At 36.2% G+C, this 19,604-nt stretch overlaps 2 protein-coding genes across 2 annotated transcripts; both read right to left on the bottom strand.

Moving 5' to 3' along the window:
* Positions 1 to 171: 171 nt before the first annotated feature.
* Positions 172 to 4,309, bottom strand: LOC137728925 (gamma-soluble NSF attachment protein-like). The gene is made up of 9 exons (XM_068467731.1): positions 4,189 to 4,309; positions 3,545 to 3,612; positions 3,376 to 3,460; positions 3,112 to 3,270; positions 2,328 to 2,465; positions 1,926 to 2,004; positions 1,701 to 1,780; positions 1,085 to 1,214; positions 172 to 553 (listed from the first exon to the last, which is right to left on the bottom strand). The coding sequence occupies exons 1-9, from the start codon at positions 4,233 to 4,235 to the stop codon at positions 452 to 454; spliced, it is 888 nt and encodes a 295-aa protein (XP_068323832.1). The 5' UTR covers positions 4,236 to 4,309; the 3' UTR covers positions 172 to 451.
* Positions 4,310 to 11,570: 7,261 nt separating this feature from the next.
* LOC137729690 (subtilisin-like protease SBT2.2) lies at positions 11,571 to 18,851 on the bottom strand. Its single transcript, XM_068468694.1, has 10 exons — positions 18,208 to 18,851; positions 16,598 to 16,757; positions 15,999 to 16,396; positions 15,480 to 15,575; positions 14,388 to 14,460; positions 13,947 to 14,229; positions 13,143 to 13,468; positions 12,783 to 13,053; positions 12,369 to 12,650; positions 11,571 to 12,144 (listed from the first exon to the last, which is right to left on the bottom strand). Exons 1-10 carry the CDS (start codon positions 18,426 to 18,428, stop codon positions 11,714 to 11,716), a joined length of 2,541 nt encoding a protein of 846 aa, XP_068324795.1. The 5' UTR covers positions 18,429 to 18,851; the 3' UTR covers positions 11,571 to 11,713.
* Between the last annotated feature and the right edge of the window lie 753 nt (positions 18,852 to 19,604).

Genomic DNA, 19,604 nt, shown 5'->3' with positions numbered 1-19,604 from the left:
CGACGTGCAATCAATCACCGGATCGGTCGGAACCAGTCATGTTCTCATCATCCGAAACATTTTGGAACATGAAATGCAAAGTAGGGAAACTGACTGCGAGTGAAAAGGGAAAAAATGACAGACGTTAGTTACGGTAGCGTAACATGAATGCCTCTTGCACCCCGGTTCGAATCTCTCATTTCGGTGTATACTAGAGTAGTTTTGGAAATTGTCTTGTCAACAGAAAAAATAATAATAATAATTGTAAAAAACAACTTGAAATCCAGTGATACATCATCCAATGCCCAATGTCTGTGCGGTTTGTGTCATTACCCAAATGACTAAAATGTGAAACGGCCCAAATACTTACAAGTGTGGTTTTTACATGTTTTGAAACAGGCTCTCAAGTTTTCATGTTCTATTAATGTAACAAGATCAAGACATCATAAAATATATGACAATCAGCGTAAGGCTATGTAAGGTCATCTTCATCCAGCGGTTCTTGCTCCTCGGAAGCATGGGTCTTCAGCGCACTCACATCACCCATCGGCAGTTTCCTGGCGAGCCTGATGATCTGCAGCCATTTCAGTTTAGTGAATTATACTCCAAAAAACAAATGCAGATTTGCAACATATTTATCATGCAAGGCAGAATAAAAACCCAGGATAATTATTATGCAGTCCAATATTTCTGTTCAATGTTGCAGAAATAAACCTCAAGCCCTTGATCAAAGAGGTAAATGTTACATATTTAAAAGTCAAAACTGTATCTTCTTATCAACAAATATAAATTTCTTCACAAATGTCAACAACCAACTTAATATTTATGCAACATCTTGGTAAGCACTAAGCAGATGTGTCAGTTTTAACAATTCTTCACAAGAGCAAAGAAACCGAGTGTGGTTGTCTCTGAGTTCTTGAATATGTTATGTCATGCTAAATCAATGAGAGAAAGCTCGATTAAATAGTCACAGTTGCCTTCAGAAAAGCAAATCAAGATCCGTTATCCAAGCATCGCTCCCCAGAAAAGTCATGACTCATACTCAGATTAATACCAATTCAACCAATTCAAATATTCAAAGGCCACAAGCAAACTTATATATTACCATGTGATCAAGATGATTAACCGTGCTTGACTGAGCAAGTTTTTTTATTTCTTCCATGTCACCGCCTGTGTAAGCTGACAGAAGTTTACCAGCAAAACGGCACTGGTCGCTTCTCAAAAATGCATCAACCCTACACAACCAAAAGCAGCAAGCCATTATTTCCTGACATCCATGTTCTGAAATTTTTAGAGTTAAACCAAAATTAAAAAAGAAAATAAAAATCAATAGGATACAATGGCCACTTTACCATGCCTCCTTATACTTATTTTAGTAATTAACAATCTTATTTGTTATGAAGCATACATTATTCTAAATACAACTAACTGTGCATGTGCATGATAACAGCCAAGCAACTAAATCTGAGTACTAAATAAGGTCTCAAACTCATACTTACTAACACAGATAACTACAGGCTGTCACCATTCTATAATCATGATCCAGATGCAGATTATGTCAGTTGAAACTTGTTTTACATACATAAAGAAACTAGTAAAATCCGGATTTACAAATATTTTTAAGTATTATCGACAATCATAAATTTATAATAAACAGTGAGCAGATTAGAACTTCTATATATTGCAGAACCAGAAGTTTCCCCGAGATAACTTTTACTTACTGGGAGCAGTCATTGTAGCATTGTTCTGCTTGCTTGATGTCATGGACATAAAGGTAAATAATAATCGCACCAAGATATGCCTGATTAGACAAAGAATGTAGAGTTAAGTTTATTAGAACATGAAACATTAAGCAGTTAAAAACAGTGACTAACGCGCAAAAGGATAACAATATGTTAATGTTCAAATTGTTTTTTTATGTAGATGCTACTCAAGAACTTATGAACCTTGCACTGGCTATGTGTAGCATTGCACTTATCAGCGGATAACCCAAATCTGAGCATGAAAGCAGCAGCATCTGTATACCTGTAAACAGTGGAAACACTAATTTCAAGATCTCAAGAACGTGATTAAACGCATAAGGAAAAACTTCTCACAGGTTACACTAATTCCTGAGAATGAAAACTCCCTTAAATTTTTGACATTTTGCAACCTCAATGTACTGCCCTTCCAGAACAACTACAATCTGATTCTACAAGGTCAGATCTGTTTGCCTAAACAATGATTGCAACAATTTATTTCATCCTCTCAATCAATTAAATGCTAATGACCAAAGTTTACTCTCCCAATCAACTAAAATAATAGACTGCCAAATTTAAAAGTCAAATGGAAGTCATTTGAAAACTTACTTCTCACTTTTTATGTAAACACTAGTGGCATCACGATATAGATCAAAGGCCATTTGCTCCTTGCCATCCTCTTCAAGAATAGCACAAGCATCAGTGTAAAGTTGAATAGCTTCATCAGGCATAGAATCTTCAATAGCACTGTAAAAAGGGTTATCACTTCAAATTGTTCACCAAAGACACTCTCATTCAAACAGTAAAACCAGTACAGGAGAATAAAAGGCAGCACAAAGAGGCTATGTATATCAAGCTGTAATCCCAATCGAGAATATACAGTACCGAGCAAGAAAGCAACTACAAAAACAGCATAGCAATATAGGGAAAGAAAATATAAGAAGAGGAGTTCCATATGGCATGGGAAACTTCAATTGATCAAAGCTTTTACGCTTATTAAAATTTCAGGAACTTACCATACATCTGTGTATGTGAATTTATACAATTGTAAGCTCTTTTTGCGAACAAGAATAAAAGAAATGTGAGAACTATAACGATAAGAATACTTAAAATGGTGAAGAGCCACGCAATTAGTAAACCAATTAAATCTGGTGCTAGTACACTAACACTTTTGGACATAACATTTGAATATCAAAGATCATTATTCAGATTGAGCCATTGCAAACATTGGAAGGATTTTAGGAAATTATTCGAATGAAACACTTTATATTCTTTACTGCCGATATGAGCGAATTCTTTTTTTTCTCTAAAAAGGAACCCTTTAAAAACAGTCCAACTTTTAAGAAATTAAGATTCATAGCAGCCAAAGCAAGGGAGTGAACCATATATTTACCGTGCCCCTTTTGCAAGAGCATCTGATGCAGGTTGTGATCTCCCACACTCAGAGTACAATTCAGACGCCCTTTTATAAAAGTCAGCAACTTCATTCCACTTCCCTAACTCCTTTGCTAGAGCAGCAGCAGACTCCATATGCTTTGCAGCATCCCAGGGTCTGATTGGTAGTAAAGGTTATAGCAAGTAGAAATTGTAGAGATCACAAACAAAATCAAATGATACCGAAAGGACAGACCATGCAATTTAAAGATTACAAGGATACGAAGAGATCAATTCTTGTCCCTTCGAAGCTTTTTCCAACGCTTCCTTAGCTTTCTCATAATCCTTGGCAATCCTAAACCCATTAGCTGCAACAGAAAACGAAGTTTAATCCAAATACCCCATAAACCATTGTAATGAAGGCTTACGGTTGCACAAAACATATTACATACCAGCTTGTTCATACAAAAGAGTAGCGCTATTCCAATCAGCACTCCACCTTGTAAGACTGAGTCTTGTTCTACAATCGAAAACTAAATTCAGAAGACAAAGCTTGAGCAATCAAAGTTACAATACAAACAAAAAAAGGAGTTTTAACGAACCATTCCTGGTACTGTTCGCTTTTAAAGAAAAACCACATTTTTAGCCGGTACTATTCACTACACCTTTATTTATCATTTTTCATTAAAACTAAAGTTTTTTTTTTTGGACTTTTCGCTGGTTTTTCTAACAAAAAAGAACAAAGCTTGCCCTATTCTGCTCTTCCCCCCACTAAACAAATAAACAAATCTCAACCAAAATCAAATTGTCGGTTATATAAATTCCAGAAGTTATATACAACTTTACTGAAAGATTAGCAGATTACTGAAAACTCAAGCTTGCCAACTTCATCTTCATATGCAGATTACTGAAAGATTCAAAATTTATGCAACTTCATCCGATTTCCCACCATCCCAGAAAATAAAAAATTCGATTACTCCCCATAACTAATTGAAATCACAACAAGTAAGAGACGATTTTGGCTCAATCTAATTGCATCAATACATAAACCAAACACAAAATTGTATATATTACTAGATATTAAAGAGATACTGACAGTTTATCGGCTTTGGCGAGCAACTTGTTTGGATCGGAACCCGCCATGGATGAACTCCGACTGTCAAGCTTTTTTTCTTTTCCTTTTCTTCTAGTTTTGCAGCGCAGATTGATTGTTTTAATTGGGCAGTTATATTGTTCAAAAAAAAAAAAAAAAATTGGTCTGTTATAGTCTGTTACTCGGTTTCCATGAGGTCGTTGCACCTGCCTATTGGCTCCACTTATATTTTCACATGTCCATCCACTTGTACGGACACAATATTATTATTATTATTATTATTTTGAGATAGACACAGTAAGGTTATGATAAAATCTAAATAAATTTTTTTTCTTACTAGTAGCTAATTTGTTTTGAAATGAAGTTTTCTTTCAAGAAATTGATAATATAAGTAATGTGGCCGAGATTAAAACATAAATACAATTTGTAAAATGTGTTGAATTACAAAAAGAATTGGGAAAAGGTAAGCTAGAGACCCTTGAAGTCTTTTTTGTGTTTGTGAGTTTGGTATAGTTGTTTTCTGCCCTTCGACTACCTTATATAATTCTCTACTGACAAAAGATAAGAATTTACATTGCCACTTGATCTTTCTTCCGCACAAAACCATCAAAATGCCATCAAAAAACAACTTTCTCTCCATAAAAACTTAGTAAGTTAACTGCATAATATGTAAGGGTATTTGTCGTCTATAATGCCACGTGTAAAGCACCTTGAAATGTTTGAACCTGCGAACTGTTTATTTCTATTAAGAATAAAATACTCATCATCTTGTTTTTTGTTGTCAAAATACTCATCATCGCTTTAGGTTAAAAATAACGGGATTGAGCCTTGAACAGACCCAATGGTTATTTTCAGTCCAAATAGTGTACTGCAAATTCAAAAGCCAAACTGCGTGCATGAGTCAAAGATTAGGTTCAAGGTAGAAGCAGTCTGGGAGCCCTGAACACCAACCAGGGAAGCCACCCAACAGGGTCCCAAATTTGAGGGGTCCCAAAAAATTTCGATCTAAAATTTATATGTAATAATGATATATATTAAAATAATAATTATTTTTAGGGAAAATTTGATATGAGTTCAATTTTGTGAGCCTTTATGAGGTATAGTCCAATTTTGCTTGATTATTGACTTAGGTCCAATGACTCATTGTACACATCAGCTTATTTTTATTCTTTTGCCAAATTTATTCCTAAATTGACTAATTAAGTAATTAATATATTATTAATTTTTTTATATTTACGATGATTTTTAATCCTTATTCATAGGATTATCTTATGCTTAATGATCGGATTAAGTATCGGAATTTAATTCTCTTTAAAACGTTTCCTATTCTCCCTTCTCTTTCTCCCTCACGATGTCTCCTTCTCATCCCTCATGATATCTTCTTTTTTTCCCTCCTCCATGCTCCCAAGCGTAGATGATCAAAGATGTCCAACTCAAATTTCTATTGTTGGTTTGATTTGTAGAATTTAGCCAATCTTGTATGCTTTAATTCTTTTTCTTTTTTTTCATGTTTCTCTGTTCTTTGTTTTTTTTTTTTTTTTCTATTCTAAACCTCTTCGTGTTTTACTCCCTTAGCATCATCTTTTTATTCATCATTTTCTATGGATCTTCTTGGTATACATATCACATCTTTTTTCTAATCTACCTCTGTGTGTTTTATACTACATGTGTCATGGATAAATTGTATTATCTACCTATCACACATTATTGATAATTTGTCTCAAGTTAATTGTGTTTTTCTACCTGTATCATAGGTTATCTTGTTCTATCTACCTTATTCCATGGATTAATAGTGCACACACACATTAGTTCTTGATATTCTAATTCAAATTAAAAATATTTATCTACCTATACCATAGGTTTTTATTCATTGCTTATATTACAGGTTTTTGTTCATAGTCTACCTATATCACAGGTTTTTGTTCATAGGTTTTTTCATATGTTTTATATATATCATTCATTTCAACTTAGGTTGTGGGTTTATAGCCATACACATGAACTTACTTTTAAATTTTTTTTTCCTTAAATTGTGGCTAGACTGAGGAATTTGAAGATTCAAATTTTGAAATTCAAATTTGAGTAAATAATGCATAAATTAGGAAATTTAAATATATATTTATTTTTACTATAAAGGGCAAAACGAGAATAAGATGAGATCAACTAGACCTAAACTGGGAAGAATATCTAACTGGACTCAATCCAAAAGTAGCTGATTTTTTTGGACCTGGATCTAAATACTCCTTATTTTTATTAGTACTTTAAAATCTCATTGTACACTTTTTATAAGTGTAAGTTTATTTTCTTTCTAAATATAAATATTTGAAGTGTACAATGAGATATTTGAAGTGCTAAGAACAACACCTAAAAATGATTTTTTTTTTCAATTCTATTATATAATAATGCTATATATTCAAGTGAAACTTTGACGTTAGAGTTTTTGAAACTTTTTTTCTTGTTTGGTTGTTTAAGATTGAAGTGATTTTGACTATTTAGTAAAGCTTATGTTTGTAACTCTTTTTACTTATTATTTAATGATATTTATAAATGTACAATTAGTAAGTCTTAAGTTTGTTTTGATTTAAGTTATTATTTTCTAACATCAGTACATTATCTGTACTTTTTTTGAAAAACTATCTTAAGAATGAGCCCTTTTGTAAATTTCGTACAGGACCCCGAAAATCTCAGAGACGGCCCATGCACCAAAAATAAAATTCACTCTCTTATCTGCCCTTGTATATTACTTAGCCTTCCATCAGTCAGATTTCCTTATTAATCTAATATCACCTTGTGTCTATCATAGAATAGGAAAGAGGTTGATAGAATGAGATGTATGTATACGACCAGTTACAAGACAAATTCTTAGCTAATGATTCAACCAATGAAGTTCTAAACTTGTAATGAGGCACATGCTTTTCTTGATGAAAAATCCCTAATCTCATCAACAAAGTGAAACACCAAAACAGTTCCAACTTCCTGTTAGATGAAGTCAAAAGCCAAAAGCCAAAAGCCAAAATGTGTGCACGACTCAAGTATTAGGTTCAAAGTAGAAGTATCACGAAAACCATGAACCAACCATTAAGTAGCCAAACAATAATTCTCTCTCTTCTCTGCCTCTATATATATAAAGCGCCCCATTCTCTAATCACCATCAATATATCATCACTTAATTTTCTCAGTTGACCTAATTATTATGGCTTTCACTAGTCTCAGTTCTCTCTTGTACTTGCTCTTTCTCGGCTCGCTACTTTGCAGCTTTCACTTATGCTTGGCATCCAGCCGCTTGTTGGAGCTAAAGAAGCCATCAACGATGCAATTCTTGGGATCTGACTCTTCCTCCTCAGCTGTGCAGTCAAGTTTCCCTGCACCTTTCACCTTCAACAGCCAAATGGAACCAACAGTGCCTTACTTCAAAGAGCCCATGGTGCAGCAGCTTCCCAGCCTACATGAAAATATCAACTTTTTGCACCCATTTCCTGGCTTCCCAACAATTCCCAAAATCCCTTCAATTCCCCCATTCCCATTCCCAACCATGCCTTCAGTTAATAATCCTTTTGCTCCTCTACGGCCACCAGTGCTGGCTAAGATTTCAGGCCCAGTGATTCCAACCAAGGAGGCAACAACCAACCCATGAATTACTTTTTTGTTGTAGGCACGTCAACTTCTATTTATACTACTCCTAGCAAGCTAGCTCATATTGTGTGTTCTCAAATTGCAGCTTGATTGGGTGATGATTTCACCTTTTTTTTTTTCCCGTCAATGTTTTAGAAATAATGCAATCAATATATTTAGTTGTTTTGATGTCTCGTTGTTCCTCAATTACTCACACTACAAGCTGATATCAAAAGTAATCTTTTCAACCTTTGGGTAGCGATTTTGTCACTACTTTTTTAATCATTTGCACTCTAAATTGAATAATTTGTAAGTTTTTATACTTATTGAAGGAGTGCACGAGACATTTAAAACGAGTATTAATATCACTATCCTAACTATTTCTAGCTATACCCTACAAGTTGGCCACAAAAAAATGTGTTAATATCATCATCCCAACTAATTTCACTGTAATTGATCTGAATGGTGTAAAAATAGACCACAATACAAATGTTGCATATAAGTTGGGTTGGGAAACTAAATACTTTTCACTATTAAATTGAAATTAACATCATACAAAAAGTAGCATACTAGCTAATTACCCCAGCTCAACTACTTAAGTTGCAACAAAACATACACACATTAATTAGTTGATAGAACTTGCAAACAAAAAGTAACAGAAAGCTTACTGCCTAATTTATCAACTTGAAAAGTTAAGCAGGAGGAGGTGAAAAGAAGGGGATATTAGGAATATTAAAAGGAGGGAATGGGAAATTGGGAATTGATGGGAATGGAGGGGCATTAGGAATCTCAAATGGGGGTGGGAAGGGGAATTGCGGAATTGGAAGGCCAGGAATTTGGGGTGGAAACGGGAATTGTGGAATTGGAAAGCCAGGAATTTGGGGCGGGAATGGGAATTGTGGAATTGGGAGTTGGGGTGGAATGGGAATATTAGGAAGTGGTGGCAAATTCTTCTTCTCACCCAACTCATCCCATCTTTGCCTCTCCTGAGGACTGCTCCATCACCTTTCCTTCACTTTGATCATTCCCACTTCCTCCTAGGGGTTTTCCCTTGGTTTGCTCCTCCTCAACCTGTTTTGGAATCTCTGCAGGCTGCTGACGTGCTTCAACATGATTGGCTACCATAACGATCAGACACAACGACATGCAACAATGAATCAGTCCCATTTTGAAACTCATCGTCGGAGAAAACATGAGTGAAAATATAGAGAGCTCAAGTTCAAAGCCCTATAGTGTATGTGTGTATATAGATATATATATATATATATATATATATATATATATATATATATATATATATATATCTATAGAGAGAGAGAGAGAGAGAGAGAGAGAGAGAGAGAGAGAAAGATGCGCATGCATGGCTCTTGATGGTCGTGATAACCATTAGAAAGAGTAGACAAGAAACTGGCAGGATTGTTTCCAAAAAAAAAAAAAAAGAAACTGGCCGGATTTAATTAGATGGCAATCGGCATTCGGCAGCGGCTAGCCGAGGATTGAAAGCAGTGCCGCTTCTGGCCTAATCTCATCCGTAAACTTAATGATAAAATTAAACGTGACTTGACTTTACATCTCTCAATACATAATAGGGCAACGTGAATCAGAAGTACGTGCCAAGAAAACAGTGGTTTTCATGCATGCGCGACTGCATGTGTCTAGCATGCATGCAAGCTGCTCAAGACATTCAAGGGATCAGATTTCCAGTAGTAAATTAAGGGGCACACATTGCAAGAATACAATACATATACAACGCGTATTGCAAAGGATTCTACACAATTCACATTTCGATCTGAGCTAGGACCTTTTTCTTAACAAGGATTGTTGTGATTGCCGCAGATTATTCGTTCAAGAGTTAAGATTACACAAAGTTGATTGGTTTATGAATTATGACTTATCAACTTGGACTTACATAATTTTTTAAGGGATGTGTTATCCACATACTCCATTTTACTTCTCACACACCTTGATAATTTTTGTCCGTTGATCTTCTTTAATTCATTTGATCCGACGGTCGAAAATTAAAAAAGTATGTGAAAAGTAAAATAGAGTGTGGATATCACATCCTTTTTTAATCATTTGCATTGGACAATATTTGGGTCTTGATGGATGATGATCAATGAAAAGAATTTTTACGGAATAACAATAAGTGAGTCTCATATTAATATTAATTATTTGATACTTCAACAATTAGAGCATCTTCAAGATGTCAAAATGTCTAAATCAGCAATAACGATAACAAAAGATAATAGTAATAATTTACATTCGAGAAGCCAAATTTGATGTGGCATGATATATAATAGAATGACATCTCTCTTCCTTAGCTGTCAAATTAGACATAGCGTCAAATGCTTTTTAATTAATTATTAAATATTTTTTTATTGTTTTCTTCTTCAACTCCTTCTTCTTCGAGCTCAACTCCTCCGGCGAGGTCTCCAACGCCAGGGTATCGTCCAACGCCTCCCCCTTCTTCTTCGCCTTATCCGAAACCTTCTTAACCAAAAAACTGCAGTAACTCTTCAAAATCCCATCCAATTCCTTCACCAATCCATCCTGCCCTTTCGATGCAATCGTCAATCCGTAGTTCAAAAAATTGTCCGGATCGTTCGTCTTGGCTTTCGGGTCCGATCCGGGCCCGGAGACTGAATCCTACGGGGCGTAGAGAGAGAAGAAGTAATGCGAGTGGTCGAGCTTGACGACGCCTTCGTCCTTAGCCAGAGGCCAATGGATCTCGTCGCCGACTCGGGTGGAGCCGATGCCTAAGGCGGAGCAGACGGGTGGTATTGGTAGGTAGGGTTAGGGTTTTCGGGGAATGGATTTTCGTAGACGTCTTTCATGTCGAGGGAAGGGTAGAGATTTGGGGCTGAGGAGGTAGGGATTGAAAAGAAAATATAAAATATAAAATATATAATAACAATTATGAAAAGAAAATAGCGTAATAAAATAATAGTATAATTTGATATATGGAATAAAGAGTAAAATTTTAAAATATGTCAAAATATCATTATAAGCTGTCAATTTTAAATTTTATATTTAAAATTTGACATCTCCTTTGAAGATCGTCTTTTAAATACTAAATCACCTTAAAGAGAGTAAATTTATCTCATATATGAATGATTTATTTAATGTATCCTACTTTTTTTTTAAGAAAAAGAGACTACATAATGCAAAGTAATTGCATTTTAGAGGTCGAGAATGTTAAGAATAAGTTTCACATTGATGGAAGAGGGACTTTGCATAGATTTACAAGAAGTTGAACCACTCTCTATATTGTTAATTGGTTTTATGGTGGAACCTCAACTTCTTCATGGTACACGTGAGGATGCTTATTGGGAATGAGTCTTACGTTGATGGGAGAAGGAACCACTCTACGTCACCCTTGTCAACGTATTAGACTTAAAAATTCGCCACACGTGAGGAGGCGTATTGAGAATGAGTCCCACATTGATTTGCGTGTGACCATTTGGCTTTAGAGTGTGAGATTCATTCTCAACTGAGGGGCAGTAGAGTTCCAGAGAAGAATAGGGAGGAGGAGAGAGAGAGAGAGAGGAGAGAGAGAGATTCTGCACACGCCGCAGCTGCCATGGCCAGTTACAATTCGTTTTTAACTTTTTTTTCATAACAAAGACGACTTTCATTGGCCATAATCAAATTTTAAATGATTAATCACAGCCCGATCTAACTAAACCCTTGTTATTAACTGATATGCTGCATATTAGAGAGAGAGAGAGAGAGAGAGAGAGAGAGAGAGAGAGAGAGAGAGATTAACACTTCTGTGGAATTTTTCACTGTATCTACAAAACAGATGTTACAAGCCTTGCATGACCTTACATTTACAATATAATGAATGAATGGTTAATCACATTTTGCATGCCAAAAAACCAAAACCAACCAAATCAAATAAAGCAGAGCGTGTCGATTTTTAACCGTTGGCAGTAGTATTATATGTGATTTTGACAATGACTGACAATGGAATGTTGACAACATGACCTAGATGTCCAAATAGTCCGATCCTCCCATAGCTAGCAGTTGTGCTGTTACTCGTAGCATTAACGAATACACTTAAGACCTGTGTCTCCCCACTGGCAATCGAAAAATGAAGTGGAGACACCTTCAATGAAACTCCGAAAGGAGCACTCCAGCCAACGCTATAGGTTTCATTTGCAGCAACGTTCCTCACTGTTCTCAGCACCGTTCTAGACTGGTTTAGTTTTGCTATTGCTATTGATGGCAAGTTCAGGTCACTGCCATTGATGGTAGAATTATATGTCCAACAGCTCTCACCGGTGTAATTCAAGACCACAGGAGCCGATCCATTGATGCCACAAAGAAACGACATATAATTGTCATAACCTACAACAAGAAAACATGGTTTTCAGACAACATATACTGTGAACCATAAACATAATCACTTTAAAAAAGATACACCAATGAGTCTTTGTTTAATCAATATCACGACTTTTGATAAGATGATTGTTATTACCACATATCGATTTTCTCAAAGATAAGTAAAGTTGCAATCATATGGCTCAGAGAAGAGAGTAACTTTATTTACGAGAAGAAACACAAAAACTTACTGGTATCAAAAATCAACCCTGGATTCAGCGCTGCTGTAGCATTTACAAAACCACTGCCCATGTCAAAGGGTGTTGCTGGAGACTGGTTTTGATCTGGAAATGAATAAGCACGCTGAGCCATTATGGGCCCACCATTTCTGTCATACAGAGAAGCTGTTGTGGAAAGTGCAGATGCAATGGCGGAAGGACTGAAATTGGGGAACTTCTTCCTAACCAGTGCAGCAAGCCCAGCAACATGAGGAGCAGCCATGCTTGTCCCGGACATCATTGCGAAGTGCTCACCTGAAGTCACATAGTAATGTTTGAAGTAAAGAAAATTGTCATCTATCAACCAAAACACTAAATTAGTAAGCAATTTTTTCAGTAAACAGAGTAGTTGTAATTTGAATTTAATCACTATGTCAAAGTTCTCACCTTGAAATTCAATCGAGTCTTGCCCAACAGAACTCCAAGCAGCCCATATAGAATTTCCAGGAGCTACCAAGTTGGGTTTCATTATATCTGCATCATCTAGAAAATTGTCTTCCGGATCTGGACCTCTAGCAGAGTAATACATGATCTTTGGAGCAGAAGTACCGTATTTTGCTTTCAAACCTCCACAAATGGTTGCAAGTGCCCCAAATTTGGTAATTCTCTTTGTCATGATATCTCTCTCCAAGGAAAGATTGTAGTATTTGAGTAAAACCTACCAAATATAACATATAGCCTCATTAAAAGATAATAGAGAGAGAAAGAGAGAGTGAATCTGGACCGCGCATTGAGAAAGTTGCACACCTTGGAATCCTCTGGGGATGGAATTATGATGCCGGGTATTTTCATTGGAGTAGGGTTAAGCTGAAAACCAATGACAAAAGCATCCATGGTGAACACAACACCAATTGCACTTAGGTTTTTGGCTGTTTCTAAGGATTTATGGATTGTGGAGATCCCTAGCACAAATCGGATTGAGTAGCTGCAGATCAAGAGGTTCCCCCGGACCAAATCCTGATTAAAGTTGCTCGAGTCTTGGCATTCACCCACATACATATCATCTGACACAGTTGTGCCATTGTTCAAAGCATGTGTGGCAGAAATCAGAGTGTACATCGTATCTGTTCCCGCTGTAACAGAAACAGAAGTAATCAGAAATCAGCCTGCAAATCTACCACTAATTGAAAAAGGAGCTCCCACATTAAAAATCAGAAAAGAAGATAACTCAAAGTTAGGCAATGTAGACATCGTGTGAACATATCTCTTTTGACACCACCACATCGGATCTTAAAGTTAATCATATGAAGATCCAGATAACTTTAAAATTCAAATGTATCACTACTGAATGTAGATCTCTTTTCACATCTCTCTACTTAAAGTTATTGAACTACCATACTGGATTTCAAAGTTGCATTCCATATAAGATCCAAATGTGAATTAGGTAGCTTATACACTAAAAATGCTATTAGTTTAACTAAGAATGGTGAACCAGCTCAAAAGTTAATATTTAACCTAAATCATAAAGAATCAAAACAGGAATAGTTGTTAAGATTATCCAATGTGACAAATTAAAGCGAAGGAGCAATAGAATTCAGGATAAAAACTTACGTGCAAGTCCAACTCCAGTAATGGTGACATTGTTGCCAAGCATTATAGAATTGCTGTAGTTTCTGTCATGAGAGGCAGAGCCAACGGTGAATATCCATGGACTGAAGGAAGACATGCTCTTTGGTGATGGTCCGGTATTTCCTGCTGCTTGGACAACAAATATACCTGCCTTTACAGCTGATAGTAATGCCATGTCTATGGGATTGAAAAATGTTGCAATTCCGGGAGGACGCCTGTTGGGAGTGATTGATAAGCTTATTATGTCAACCCCATCCTGAGCAGCCTGGGAATGCATAAATACGTAAAATTAAAGATGCTAAAATGGCAAATATAGAACAAGAAACATAGATAACTGATTTCTTATAGGTATGAAACCCCAATAGAGATTCATCAGCATAATATAATTCACACTTCGCAGAACTAGACAAAATTGGCATGTACCTGGTCTATGGCAGCAACAACATCAGCAGCAAAGCCTCCAAAGCTTTTGTACAATGCCTTGTAAACAGCGATGCTGGAATAGATAGACAAGTAGTTACACATAAGAACATAAAGCATTTCAATTGTTTATGTACTGAAAAGAAATGACTTCAGTTGGGCATCAAATGATTTTTTAGGTTCTAATTTTATAGAGATTTCTTAGGTTCTTAAAACATAAGGAACAAGATGTAGGCTGTTTGAGAACCTGCTTTGGGCTGAAATGAGCTGTATGAAATCTACTCCTAGTGAAAACTCTAGTGCTTAACATATATTCTACAGACAAAAAAGAAGCTCTGTGAAAAACCAGGGCATTAAACCCACCCTCAGGCAGTATGGGTGCCCGTTTACCCTGTCAGCCACCCAGCTGAGAAGGAGAAGCTGTCCCTTAACACTACGGGCATCACAGGGTTACTGACCAAAAACAAGATGGGAGTAACTGGTAGTCAATAAAACTAAGAGATCTGCTCTTAATTTGGGGTAGGAATGGTTGTGGTTGTTTACTTGTTGAAAAATTTAGGTATCAAGTATTTTTGGTGCAAAAGCACGGAACTTGGCATATAATCATCCTAACATTAACACACCACAAGTCTGCAATCACCTTGTCATGCTAACATGGTAAGCCAAAACTCACAACAGGGAATCAAAAGACTATCTATTCTGCACATTTTTATCCAATACAGGATTGTTTCTTCAGTTCCCAGCCAAAAGAAGGAAAAGAAGACATTTTTGATTCAGTTCAAACGTCACAAATGATAAGGGTTAGTGAATCTTCTAGCTGTAGGAAATCACAAACAAATCATTGCAAGTAAGGAATTACCTGTTTAATGTCATTATTAAATTAACCTATCATTAAGTGGCGTATCATCACGGTTAAGTTTGTCTCAGGTGAAGAACATATTCTGAGTGAATTACTGATTAAATAATTCTCAGATCTAGGTTAATTTTGTTTGTCACAAGTCAAAGAAAATGTGGTTCAATAGAGCTCCTTTTTGTACCAGTAATTACAAGCACAATATCAATAGACAAAGTGACACTAGGATCTAGAATTATTACTGTGAACGAGGAGCCATCCCACTTGCATTTCCGAAATGATGCCCAGCAACAACCACTCGAATTCCATGGTTTCCTGCAGCAATGGAAGCGGTGTGCCTGTAAATTAAAACGAGATCCATCAACTGTCTTTTGAAATGGATGTTAAACACATGAAAGTAAACATAAATAAATCACCTTTCCATAAAATTTAAACAATACCATATTGTTCTTAATTATCATTAAAACAGCTAAATAGGTTTTTTAAATCAGAATGTAAATTGAGGGGTAATATGACCTTGTCAAGTTTTCAACAATTTGTAGGGTTACTGGTTTATTAATTTTTTGCTTTCATGTCAAAATAAATTGCATAACTTATTTATCCTAACACTAACGATTTGTTGGGTTACCAGTTATCAACTGCATTTTTCCTGCATCTTTATGTGAATGCATTAATGCTATAAAAATGAACTTGAAAGACATAACACAGATGCAAAAGACACAATAGAGCAATTTCTCCTGGGGGCAAGTTAGAAAACTCACGTGCCATGACCATCTCCGTCAAATGGAGAAGCGTAGTCCTGAGATGAATTGAAAACGCCTCTGGTTATAGCCGATGATGCAAAATGGCGAGCTGCAATAAGCTTCCTATTGCAGGACCCCGATGGGAAATCCGGAGTAACCTCACAGATGCCAGAAAAATGGGCTGGAACTGGATATGGACGTTCAGATGTATGGTCATCAAAACTACTGTGAGTTGGATCAATGCCAGTATCAACAAACCCAATAACTACCCCTTCTCCAGCTGATTCGTATCCTCCTCCTTGAACCCATGCTCCTTGTGGTAAACCCAAGAACCGAGGAGTATGGGTGGTTGCGGTTCTAACAGAAAAGTCCAAAACCACATTTGCTACTTCTCTCCTCCTTGAAAGCTTATCAACCTCCAAAATTCAGCGATATCACCAAATTAGGAACTTATGATCAGTTACATAATTGTACGTAGTGCCAGGAATATACAAGATGCTACATCACAAGGCCATGTAATGTTCCAATTTCTCACATACAAAATTAATAAATAAGATTATCATGACATATATCACATCATATTTATCACATTTTATATAGAAATGAATAATTCATACCTGATCTTGGGTAACAAACACCGCAAACCCGTTTATCAAGTAGTGGTAGCTGTACAGCTTCAGATATTTTTCCCCTCTGAACACTCTCCTCAATAATGAATCATGAACCCGAGCGATATAAGAGCTATACCTACGATCTGTTCTCGAAATATTTCTAAACCTATAAAGAAGACATTAAAATCATCATCATCAATCACTTTCAGGGTGCGTTTGTTGTACCGGACTATCTCGGACTGGACTAACTTCGGGGACTAAGTTGGACTGGCTTAGATTAGACTAAGCCAGACTAATTTAGTGAAGCGTTTGGTGCATTGTCAACCTAAAAAACAAAATAATTAATAAATTATAATATTATAATATTTAATATATATCTAATAATATTTTATTATGAATTCAACCTTTTCCTTCTAAAAATTTTAGACACTCTTCTACGGTTCTACCTCTCTCTAGAGAGTACTTTCCTCCTCTTTGGTTTCATCGCCCATTATTTCATTTCCTCCCATCTTTTTTCCTTCAAAGTTCAAATCCATTTTTTCTGCAGAAAACTTCAAAACCATTTTTCCTGCAAAATCGTTGCAAAGCTACTCTCTCCTCCCTTTCCGTCTCTCTCTCTCTTTTTATCCCCAAAGTTACTCTCTCCCTTTCTCTATCCATTTTTCTCTGAAATTTTCTGGGGAAAAGAAAATTATCTGGGAAATTTCTGGGAAGTTTCGGGAATAAGGAAGAATTATTCTACTAAGATTGCTATTGTTATTGTCTTGCTTTATTTTTTTTCGAATTTTGGTGGCTGGATTTTGAGATTTAGGTTGTGGGTGGATTGGGTTTCAGATCCGGGCATGGGTGGGCAAACAAAGTTGCCCATAATCATGCTTGCAAACTTGCAATGTAGACATCGTATGCAGTTCTGGAAACGGGACTAGCAATCCCATGGTTTTTTAGGGGGTTCGCTAAGACCGGCTAATCCCATGGTTAGTCGAGGCGAATGAAGGTTAGTGTCATTAATGTTAGTCCCAGTGGGTAACAAACAAGGGACTAGACTAACCCTTAGTCCAGTCCAATCCAGTGAGAGTTAGCGAGGGCAAACAAACGCCCCCTCAAGGTCCTAAAAATACAAGCTACCGGAAAACGTCAAATAGTTTAAGATAAAATGAAATAATGAGAAACAAATAAGGGAGGGGAAAAGAAAGAGAAAACAAAAAAAAAAAAACACCATATGCATTTCGGATAATGATTAAGAACACGAATAAACAACTTTTAAGAAAGTGAAGACCTCTCCCATACCGAAAGATTTAAGCAATTGTTGGTCATGATAGAGTAAAGGGACAACATGATATGAACAAGTTTCCACACGTTTATAGGAGAACTCATACAGACAACGTATGAAAAGTGACCAACATAAGACCCCATGAACCAAAAACATCCAAGCAAATTGGTTTCTCAACATTTGAACATTCATCTTAATTCTTAAACTGCATAATTAGCCAACAGAAAACAAAAATTCACAGCTTTAGAAGTAAGAAATCACAATTGAAATACCAATTCAAGATGTAAAAAAGAAAAGTAAATTTCGAGTAAGAAAATCTTGGTAAATAAAGGGTAAAAATGGTTACCTTGGTTTGTGAATGTTCAACCTCTCAGAAGCACCGCCATGTCTGACACCATTTATACTGCTCCTTCTCAACTCGGCATCGTAGTGAACGGCCGGAGCTTCTCTGAGAGTGACGATGTAAACAGCCGAGAAGTTATCAGAATCTTCGTCTTGACACAAAGAACTCACAAGCATCCCCAAAAAAAGCAACCCCACTAAAAGCACCCCATGAAAGCTTCCCATTTTAGACCTAAAGCAGCAACAAGAGCAAAATCCCAGAAAAAGCACTTCCCCAGATGACCAAATCAGGCTTTTGGGCACAAGTGCTTAATAACCCATGTCCCTATTTCCAAAAGCGAGCTTCTTTCATGGAGCATTTGCAGAATATGGGAAGAAGCAGAGCTGCGGAGGGAAGAAGAAACAGAAACCCAGAGACCCTTTTTGTACAATGTGAAAATTGGCGTGAAGGGCCGAGATAAGAAGTGATATCGCCGAGAAAGCTGAGCGCTTTTCGGTGAAAAAGGTTACACTTTCGCTTCTGTGTGTGTACAAGAAACTAGAGAGAACACAGAAGACTAGAGGGGAGAGAGATGGAAGGAGACGGAGGGAGGAAGAGGGAGGGAGTATTAATAGTTGGAGGCCGGACCACTGAGAATATGTCCACACTTTCTTGGATGCTGTGCAGTTGAACATTTAGTTTGTGTAAAGGAAAAAGCCAGAGTCTTTGAGTCTTGGACTCTTGAGAAAATATGAACGTTTTATTTTGTTTGTATATGGTTTTTTTTTGGTATATTGTTTACTGTATCATTCTTGCACCGTCATGAGTCACATCCCAACATTTTTATTTGTTTGCTACTTGAAAACCATAGTACTCTAGAGGTGGATTGTTTGCCCTTCTATTTTCATGTTCTTTTCATGCATTTCTGTGATATGTGGTCATGGTTAAGTCACGTTAATATTTTATATTAATTTTTTATAAAAATAATAAAACAAAAAGTAATAGAAATATAAAATGTTGACGTGGCTTAACCGTGACCACACAAACAAAAGGGCATGGAAAGAGTATGGAAATGGGAAGGCAGACAATCCACCTCCGGCCACTCTCCTAAAAGTGATATGCTTTCAAAATTGAAACTCTCTAAAATGTGAGACTGTTCAGGAATTTTCTGTCATTTTATATTTTTGGCACAATTTATGTATCAACATTATAAAATATTGTGTCAAAAAAAAAAAGGTGACAATCTATAAAGAGTCTCCTTTTAAGAGAGTATTCTTAGCATTTACAGTAACTTAAAAGAATTGTTATTAACACTCTAAAAATCTCATTTTGCACTCCAAACTTTCTATAATTATAAAAAAATATATATTTGTGAGAAGTATAGAATGAGATTTTTAAAATGCTAATAACATTTTCCTAAC

This window comes from Pyrus communis, chromosome 3 (genome assembly GCF_963583255.1).
Source record: "Pyrus communis chromosome 3, drPyrComm1.1, whole genome shotgun sequence".
Taxonomy (NCBI): domain Eukaryota; kingdom Viridiplantae; phylum Streptophyta; class Magnoliopsida; order Rosales; family Rosaceae; genus Pyrus; species Pyrus communis.
This window is presented reverse-complemented; position numbering and strand designations above follow the sequence as displayed.

Coding starts and splice junctions, on each gene's coding strand:
- LOC137728925 (XM_068467731.1), bottom strand. CDS start 4,235: ATGGCGGGTTCCGATCCAAACAAGTTGCTCGCCAAAGCCGATAAACT. Junction 1,781..1,925: donor CTACACATAGCCAGTGCAAG/GTTCATAAGTTC, acceptor TTGTCTAATCAG/GCATATCTTGGTGCGATTAT. Junction 554..1,084: donor TTAATCATCTTGATCACATG/GTAATATATAAG, acceptor AAATGGCTGCAG/ATCATCAGGCTCGCCAGGAA.
- LOC137729690 (XM_068468694.1), bottom strand. CDS start 18,428: ATGGGAAGCTTTCATGGGGTGCTTTTAGTGGGGTTGCTTTTTTTGGGG. Junction 15,576..15,998: donor GACGGAGATGGTCATGGCAC/GTGAGTTTTCTA, acceptor TTTAATTTACAG/GCACACCGCTTCCATTGCTG. Junction 12,145..12,368: donor AGGGTTGATTTTTGATACCA/GTAAGTTTTTGT, acceptor TTCTTGTTGTAG/GTTATGACAATTATATGTCG.